At 54.5% G+C, this 9,042-nt stretch overlaps 1 protein-coding gene and 1 long non-coding RNA gene across 2 annotated transcripts; one reads left to right on the plus strand and one right to left on the minus strand.

Moving 5' to 3' along the window:
• The first annotated feature begins 1,217 nt into the window (after positions 1-1,217).
• On the plus strand, positions 1,218-5,281 carry LOC102281883 (liprin-alpha-1-like). The gene is made up of 4 exons (XM_070366709.1): positions 1,218-1,293; positions 1,927-2,078; positions 2,910-3,082; positions 4,413-5,281. Exons 1-4 carry the CDS (start codon positions 1,276-1,278, stop codon positions 4,466-4,468), a joined length of 399 nt encoding a protein of 132 aa, XP_070222810.1. The 5' UTR covers positions 1,218-1,275; the 3' UTR covers positions 4,469-5,281.
• Positions 5,282-5,414: 133 nt separating this feature from the next.
• On the minus strand, positions 5,415-8,310 carry LOC138986770 (uncharacterized). The gene is made up of 3 exons (XR_011463429.1): positions 8,174-8,310; positions 7,746-7,812; positions 5,415-7,035 (listed from the first exon to the last, which is right to left on the minus strand). It is a non-coding gene; the product is annotated as an uncharacterized lncRNA (long non-coding RNA).
• Between the last annotated feature and the right edge of the window lie 732 nt (positions 8,311-9,042).

Here is a 9,042-nt window from a genome sequence, read left to right on the forward strand (position 1 = left end):
GGTCTGATCAGAGCCTGGACACTTAACCATGGTGCTGTCCAGCCTGCTTTCCTCCAGAGGCTCTCGTGTCCATCACGGCATCCCTGATGGAGGGAGCATCAGGAGGGAGCTCTCTGCCTCTCCCCTCGGGTCACTTGGATGAGCCCCTGTTGTTGGAGTCCAGTGCCCCAAGGGCTGGCCTTCCTTGTCCCTCTCCTGCTCCCAGCCCGCTGACCGAGCACTCCTGGGCCTTCCCGCAGGACTGGGGTGGCTGTGCTCCAGTTCAGGCAGCTCAGTGCCCGGGAGCCCTTCTGCTGAGCACAGCAGAGCAGCGCCGTCCCCCTGGGGTTGGTGACCTGGGTGTGCTGCTCGCCTGCTCTGTGGCCTGCTTTGCCCTCCTGTTCAGCGAGGACACGGCACTGCCCTTCCTAGCCACATGTGGCACCAGTGGGGCAGCTCCCATCCTGGGGGAGGGCAGCCAGGCGCAGACCCAGAGGCCTTCCTCAGGAGGAGGCCCGGGGGAAGGGGCTGGCCTGGGCCGTGACTCTGAGGCAGGTGTTTGTCTCCACTGAGTCCATAGTCAACCCAGGCGTGTCACTTCCCTGCTCTGTTCGTTGTTATTTTCTGATTTTTATAAATGCTTATTTTAACTTGAATTTGAGATTGATCCCTGTTCAGTTCCATGTGGAAAATTTCTAGCCTTTGTAGCCTTCTGTTGTCTGAGGGTTCTTGTTAGAGCTCAGGGGAGGGAGCCCAGTTTATCCAGCTGCTCTTAAATGAGTTCAGCTGTATTTTGCACTAAGTTACTTTGTTGTCACCAAGCTCCTGTGGGGCTGCACGGGATCAGTATTCTTTACAGAATCCCACCAAAAAAGCACAGGTTAGTTGGTCAAAACAACGCACTCATTGTTTATAACAATACATGCCATGCATGTTTCCTAAAACCTCCCCTGGTTTAACCACACACCGAAATGTATCAGTGAGACCTGTTTGGACCCTGCAGGGTTAATCTGTTCCCACACTGTCTTTCCTTTCCTCACACCCAGGACCAGCGGAAACGCTGGGAGTCCAAGAGAGATCATCTTCTTCTTCTTCTTTTTTTTTTTTTTAATTAGTTTATTTTTTAACTGAAAGATAATTGCTTTACAGAATTTTCTTTTCTGTCAAACCTCAACATGAATCAGCCATAGGTACCCATATGTCTCCTCCCTTTTGAACCTCCCACCGCTCTAGGGTGATACAAGATCATCTCTTAGTGAAGACCTGGGGGTGCCTTATGGAAACCACTGTGAGCGAATGACACTCGAACTGCGTGTAAGTACTTCAGTGGGTAGTCCCCAGTCTGTATGTTACCGAGAAATACGATCCAGGCACATGGTGTTTGCGTGGAGGGGTTAGGTACCTTTTCTGTGTTTCTCTTGTTGTCATGGGTTCCAGTAACCTGCATCATCACTACAAATGATCTTGGATGGTGGCACAAGCTGTGTCTTTTTCTCCTTCAAACAGAAAGGTCTGGACGGCTTTGCTGAGAGGTTTTGTACTCTAGCTGTGGTGCTTCTGAGCAGCATCTGGCGATGAGCACAGTCCTTTCATCAGGGCAGTTCATGCCGTGCAGGATTCAGGGTGCCAGCATCGCTCTGCTGTCCTGCCCCGCAGGGCCATCTGGTCGCTGGATTCCAGGGAGGGCCGAGGCCGGCTGCAGGGAGGCTCCCGTCCGGGGTCTCTGCACTCAGTCAGATGCTCTCGTTGCCCCATAGCCCCGCTTTTTTTGAACAAGACAGTCCTTTAAGATGGCATTAAGCTATAACAAGGTTTTTTTTGTACTTGGGGGAAAGCATAGCTAATAGATCTTCAAATAAGTTTCTGGTTATAATGTAAAGCCTGTGTGATTGCCTTTTTCAGAACAGTCTATTGTTAGCCAATTTGACACTTACCTCACTCCCTCAGCTGCCAGCTATACGGGAAGAGGTAGGAGATGACAAGACCGCCATCAAATGTGAAACCTCGACCCTCGCCTGGCCACGGTCGCTTCGGATGGGCCGCCTGCGCACGGGGGCGCTGCGCACAGCCACCCATGAGGACCTCAGGGACGCCCACAAGTAAGTGACCTGTGTGTGCATCGTCAGTTTCAGGAGCCCTGCACCTCTTGTCTTGAAAGAGTTGCAAGGATGATTTTAAAGGAATACCACTGAGTTCGGTGCCTGTGTTTAGTGGTGAACTTCAGGTGCTGGGGAAGAAGAGCTCAGTGACCTCAGTGATTTTAGAAAATGTCCATCTCTACAGATTGACTCCTGTGGGAGCTTTCTTCCTGCTCTGGGTAGAGGGCACGTTCCTGACGGTGACGGCCCCATGCCTCTCGGGTTCGCTCTTGAGGGTCCCTCCCTTTTCTGCAGGGGTCTCCTCTCAGGAGACCCTGTCCCCTCCTGTGACTGACACTGTCCTCATTCAGACCACCACTTGCTGAGCTCCCGTCCTGAGCCAGGCAGCACTCGATGGGGGGCACGTGTGGTCACCTGACCAGCAGCCCTGCACGGTGACCGTCGCTCTCCTGCCACGGCCGGGGACGGTTACCCTGTGGGAGGCGGGGGGAACTACCCAGAGCAGGGGAGCACGTCTTCTCCTGGAGCGTCGTCACCTGCTGAGCAGCGACCCTAAGGGAGGGTCAGAGCGCCCTCTGCACCAGCTGGCCTGAAGTCAAGCCCTCCTCGGGGGAGAGCTCGAGGCAGAGAATCTCAGCTTCCCGGTGCGGTTGTCTGACACCGGGGGCCTGCATTGCTCGTGTGGAGTGTGGTTGGTGAAGGAGACTCCAACTGTCAGCTGCGAGGTTGAGGCACGGGTGTTTCTGGGTGCCCGTTTCTATCAGTAGCTCTTGTGGAGGGGTGTGTGTTTGCACAGGGGTGCCAGTTAAAGGTCGTTTTCTCTCCCCGAAGCTCCACAGGCTCTCAGGACAGCCCTGGGAACAACCCCAGCAGCAGCACCAGCAGCCAGGGCTCGCTGCACAAAGCCCCAAAGAAGAAGGGCATCAAGTCCTCCATCAGCCGCTTGTTTCGCAAGAAGGAAAAGGGCCGGCCTGAACACCCCAGCAAGGAGGCGTTAGGACCAGGTGGGTGCTTCACCGTTCAGAGGGAGGAGGGCCTGCAGGCATCTCCCTTCTGTGTCTCCCCTGTCGTCCCCACGAGGCTCCTGTCAATCACGCTGGGGGTCCTCCTGGGAGCAGGAGTGGAGGAGGCGTCTATCTTCTCAATGGGTCTGAGATGATCGGCTGAGTTAATGAGTGGATGGTTGGATGGATGGATGAATTAAGGATGGATGGATTAATTAAGAGTGGATGGATGGATTGATTAGTGAGTGGTGGATGGATGAACAGATGGCTGGCTGGCTGGGTGGATGAACGGAGCATGGAATGAATAAAGCAGATGATTGTACTCCAGTGCTAGAAACATATTCTACGAAATTGATTGAGTAGGAGCTGGGCGATGATTGTTTCATCCTAACAGTGACATGTGTTTGGAAACGGCCTAAGTGCTCCTCAGTGAGGGGTGAAGTACAATCTGTGGACACCCCACAAGGAACAGCCCGCCCTCCTTCCTGCCACCTTCCCCATCCCCAGGAGCTCATCAGGGGTTCTGCTCATGCCCCCCACCCCACCCGACAGCCACACAGGTCCTCCTGGGGTCCCCTCATCAGACAGGGTTATCATCAGGCCCCCATATCACTCAGCTTCCTCTCCTTGAGGACAGCGCATGTTCCTGCCTCTTCAGCCACAAATGTGTTGAGTCTCGTTTGTGCTGGGTGTGGGATTTACAGGGGTAAGTAAAGCAGATGTGGTCTGGAGCACAGTTTAGTGACAAGAGAGAAAAAGGAGCAGATTATTAAATGCTATCCCTATTAGTAGTAAATACAATGCTGAGATGGATGGTGCATTGATTATGTACCAGATGCCGTGTGTGCCCCTTACCAAGCAGGTGCTTCCCCCTCCCGATTTACAGAGGAGGACACAGTGACAGTCATGTGGTTAGGGAGCGGTTAGGGCAGGTTCACACCCACCCAGTGGGACCAGACACTTTGCCGAGCTCCAGCCACCTCTCTCGTGGATGAAACAGGAATGAGATGGCTCTATGGCATGATGATTCAATGGACATGAGTTGGAGCAAACTCCAGGAGATAGTGAAGGACAGGAAAGCCTGGAGTGCTGCAATCCAAGGAGTGACAAGAGTCGGACACAACTGAGCGACTGAACTAAAACCTGAGTGTGTGCTAACCTGTTTCAGTCGTGTCTGACTCTGCGACCCCAGGAACTGTAGCCCACTAGCTCCTCTGTCCATGGGATTCTCCAGGCAAGAAGACTGGAGTGGGTTGCCATGCTCTCTTCCAGGGCATCTTCTCAACCCAGGGATCGAACCCACATCTCTCATTATCTATTGCATTGGCAGGCAGGATCTTTACCCCTAGCGCCACCTGGAAAGCCCCAGTGAATGCTGACAACTAGAAATGCAGAAAATGAGGGCTGCTCCTAAGTTAAACTGGAAGAGCAGCAAGCACAGGTTGTAAAGAGGAAAACACACGATGAGCGACAACAGCGCCAACAGAAACAAGGGATGCGTTCACCCACAGAAAGAAAATGTCTGTGCCGTTCGGAAGAGGAGCCCGTCAGCCCTTGGAGGGACAGTTGGAACCAGAATGAAAACCGAGGACATGGTTAGCAGTGCCCACCACACGGCCTGGGTGGCGTGGTGTCACTCACCAGGCTTCCTGTATCCCCAGAGCTGCTGGCAGTAACATCTCTGAGTGCCAGGCCGGGCAGCATCCCCGAGTGAGCTAAGGCATCACTGCTCTCCTTCCAGTGCTGCTCCGGAGCCCTCTGTGGGCGGCCACCCTCATCCCCTGCCCTGCCACTTGCTGGGGCCCAGCTGTCCCCCTGGAATCCTTTCAGCCCTTGAGCTTGGGTGTTCCCAGCCCTCTGCCACACCGGACTGGGACACAACTCAGGACTTGGGCTTGAGATATCAAGGAGACCGTGAATCTGGAAGGACACCACCCTGGGGCCTGTGAGAGAGCAGGAGAGCAAAGCCCCTACGGGGAGGAAGCAGAGCTGGGGGAACGTGCCCACAGCCTCCACTGCCTCCTGCACAAGTGCCTTTTCTTTGTCTCTCCTTGACCTGAAACAAAGCCCAGCTGCTGCTGCTCTGCAGGTGATTCCTAAAGATGCACCTCCTGCCAGAGCTATTGTCCTGCTGCTCTGGGGCTGCCTGAGTGTGCTCAGGAGTATCAGACAAGTAGGGCTGCCACACCTCATACTGGAGGTGGGGGGCCTGATACTGGGGAAGGGTCGGAGGTGGGGGGAGGGTTTGGGTGGGGAGGGCCTGATGCTGGCCTAGGGCCGTGACGCTGGACTGGGGTCTGATGCTGGACTAGGGTCTGATGCTGGACTAGGGTGCATCATTTGGGTCCCCGTCAAGGTTGCCCTCGGACACCCCACGCTGTGACCGATGGCGAGCCTCGACACCTGCACTTTGTTCCCACCCTCGGCCCGCTGCCCACACCTCAGCAGCAGAGGGGCCCTGTCCCCGCAGATGCTGAAGTGATGGAGCCTCTTGTCTCTGGAGCCAAGGGCATGAACACACCGTCGGTCGTCCTCTAGGGACACCTATGCTTCCGCCTTCTGGCCTTTCCATTGCATCCGTCCATTTCTCTTAACAGAATGTCCGTGTGATGACACGGGCTCCCATTACCAGCTCTGGTCTGTTCTCAGTGAGAGTACAGCTTACCCTCGGCACTCTTTATTGGCCCTGGGAAATTTTGCTTCAGTACTTTATTGAAAGAAAGCAATAAATAATACTATGATAAAAATAGTTCAAAAGTAGACTGTACATACTTTGTCACATATTCGGGAAGTTCACAAAAGATTAATAGGAAAATAGAATGATAACAATGAATTGTACAAGTAAATTAAAGGCGGAACCCACATGTAAAGAAACATGCTGTCTCTGTCTACCAAGATACCAGCTGCATAATAAATATCACACTGTGACCTGAACGCATCTCTTGCTGGCTTTTTTAATGTGCCGCTGAAAAAGTAAAAATTACATTTGCTACTTATACAATCCAGAATGGCTATGTCATCACAATCTAAAAATGTACGCCTAGGTCCATTCTTTAAACATGTTTACAATCATGTAAAAAGATGATTTCCATAAAAATAAGGCCTTTGTCAGAGCTACACTACCCTGTCTGTCTGGGAAGTGGCACCTTCACTGTCCAGCTCGATGGCTCTGTAGTGGGTGCAGGGCATCGAGATTGGTCCCCAAAGAGTCTCACCAGAGAGGAGGGATCCAGGTCCACAGAGACAGGGTTACAGGAGAGATTTTCAGTCTTCTTCTAGGCATCCTTTCAGCCCAAATTTCATTAGAAGCTCACATTTAACACCCAGTACTTTTAAATCACTTCACGCTGTGGACAAAAAGCATTTCTTGCTAGAAAAAGTACAGTTTAGGCCAGTCGTTAACATCCAACAACAATTGGTTGAAATTAAGTTTTCTTATTTCAGAGTGATTGTTGGAGAGCTTGGTTACATTCTGGAAGGATAATAAAGCACACCGTGTCATGATGATTTTACAATCGCAGGAAAACCCCTTCTCTCATGGCTTAACATTGAAAAATTAAACAAGAATAATTACAATAAATGCATCATTTACAAAAGCCCTGTGTTTGTTCATAGGATTTATACAGACAAGCACTACAGTACATTCATTTGAAAGACTGAAATCAGGTATCAGAACATGAAATTGATCTGAAAGGATATTCATAGCCTGAATATACAAGAAAAAGGAAGGAATTATATAAATGAAGTCATAAGTTTACATAAATATCAGAAACATTAAATTCTAAAATATTTTCTCTATGGTATTCATGAATTTTTCACTAATTAAAAACCCTGTAATATCTTCGGGTCCATGTAACAAGTATTAACAGAGTAAAGATTCCATCGAGTTCAAAATGTAGTCTTTGTTGTATACTGGATGCTGTATAAACATCTGGAGAATTCGTGCAGGTAAACTGGAAACACACACAGAAAAGTCAGTCCTGGGTTGGCAGCTGGTGCCCCAGCCCCTGCCCCTCCTGACACCCCCACCCCCCCACCCCATTTGGGGCTTCAGCTGCTTTGAGAATTCAGAGAAACATGGAGGGCCAAGCAGATCAAGGAGAGAACTCTGTGGCTGACTTTATTCTGACATATAGCTAAAAGCTGCTGGTAAAAAAAACTCAAAAGCCCAATCCAGCTTTCTAGCTGAGATGTGAACAGGACAGAGCAGACAGCCTCCTGCCCTCAGAGTTGCTCGAGCAGGGCTGGGCCCCAGGGCCAGACCCACCAGAGGCCTACCCAGAGCAGCGCCTGCAAGGGAGGGTGGCCCCTTAGCAGCAGCCGAGCCCCAGATGCCGGTGCACCTCCGTGTGAAACGCTGGCCTCCGTACGGAGAGGCCCAGGGCAGGGCAGCCTCGTGAACCCTGACGCTCTGGGCCCTGTTCCCTCCGAGAACGTGCACGCAGGGCGTGGCTGGCAGCACTGCCGCTGTGGGAGGGATACCCATGCGTCCCTATGCGAGGGGCCTTGGCCATGCTCTGACCACTCCGGCGGCAGTGGGGCGCCAAGGTCACGTTCTCTGGTGTGAGGGTTCTCCCAGGCTAACCTCCAGAGACCCACTGACCCTCCACTCCCTGGGGCGTGGGCTCCGTGCCCCCGCAGGACCAGGCCGGCCTGTACTCACCCCGAAGCACATCAGGAGCAAGTCCTGACTGTAGCAGAATCCAGCCCCTGCATTCCCGCCATACTGCCTGGTCCCATGAGCGCGGGAGGAAGGGTGCAAACACAGAGTGCGGTTAGTCGTGCAACGTCACATGGGGCACGAGGACACACAACGCACACCCGCAGCAGTGCCCACTCCTACTGAGGGTCTGGGGAAACTTCTAGAGGGTGGATGAGCCAGAGAGAGCGAGCCTGGGGGCTGCCACGTGGGGGTCCCTGCCACCCGGGGTGGGGGGAGGGCGGTCAATGGCACATTTGATGACGTAAACGTGGTCATGGGGACAGATACTCCACGTCGGCAGCTGCCAGTCTCTCCTTAGACCTACGGATTCACAGAGCTCCACATTCACAGATTCCACACAGTCTATTGTTATTCAATTTTACACTTACCTCATTCCCTCAGCTGCCAGCTTTACGAGAAAGAGGTAGGAGATGACAAGACCACCATCAAATGTGAGCCGTCGAGATCAGACGAGATCAGGCGCGGTCAGGGTGGTATGGCCGTAGAAGGAGGCGGCTGCCGCCGGGCGCCCTAAGAGCCCTGCGCTGTGCCTCCCTTTCGCTCTGACCTGCCGGTCGGGCCAGCAGGCCGCACCTCACCGTGGGGGCGCGCGCTGTACTTGAGCCGAACGACCCGCGACCAGACTCCGCCGGCCAATGGCGCCACGCCCCGAACACTGCCACCCCGCGGCCAGCAAACGCCTGGCCAGGTTCGGCAGCCCGGAGGGCTTCCGGGACCCCCAGCGGCATGCCAGGCGTGCGTGCGCGCGGGGCCTGGGGGGTGGGCTGAGGGGCGCGGAGGTCTTGGCGCCCTCCACCCCGGGCCTCTCCAGGCCCGGCCGCGCTCGGCGAGCCGGGCCTCCCTCGATCCCGTTCGCTGCCCAGGGCCACGCGGCCCGGTGTTTCTGGCCCGGCCCCGCCGCCGCCCGACCCCCGCGGCCCTCGGGCCTCTGAGCCTCCTGTGGGCCTAGGCGCAGCCCAGCCAGGGCCCTGAGCGCCCATCCTGCCCGACACCTGCCCGGTGCCCAAACCCACCGGGAGCCACGGAGGCGCGGTCCACCCGAGCGCCTCAGCCCCGCCCCTTCGCCCTACCGAGGCCCCCACCTTTCCCCCCGCCGCCGGACAAGCACACAACCTCCTGCGAGAGCAGAGCGAGCGACAGGCAGGCACACGGACAACACACACAGACAGTTGACAGCCCCGCCGCCGCAACCTCATCAGCCAGAGCCATAGCACCACCTGAGAGGGCGGGGCCAGAG

Source organism: Bos mutus, unplaced genomic scaffold (assembly GCF_027580195.1).
Source record: "Bos mutus isolate GX-2022 unplaced genomic scaffold, NWIPB_WYAK_1.1 CTG1292, whole genome shotgun sequence".
Classification (NCBI taxonomy): Eukaryota; Metazoa; Chordata; class Mammalia; order Artiodactyla; family Bovidae; genus Bos; species Bos mutus.

Coding starts and splice junctions, on each gene's coding strand:
- LOC102281883 (XM_070366709.1), top strand. Junction 2,079..2,909: donor GACCTCAGGGACGCCCACAA/GTAAGTGACCTG, acceptor CTCTCCCCGAAG/CTCCACAGGCTCTCAGGACA. Junction 3,083..4,412: donor CAAGGAGGCGTTAGGACCAG/GTGGGTGCTTCA, acceptor TTGCATTGGCAG/GCAGGATCTTTACCCCTAGC.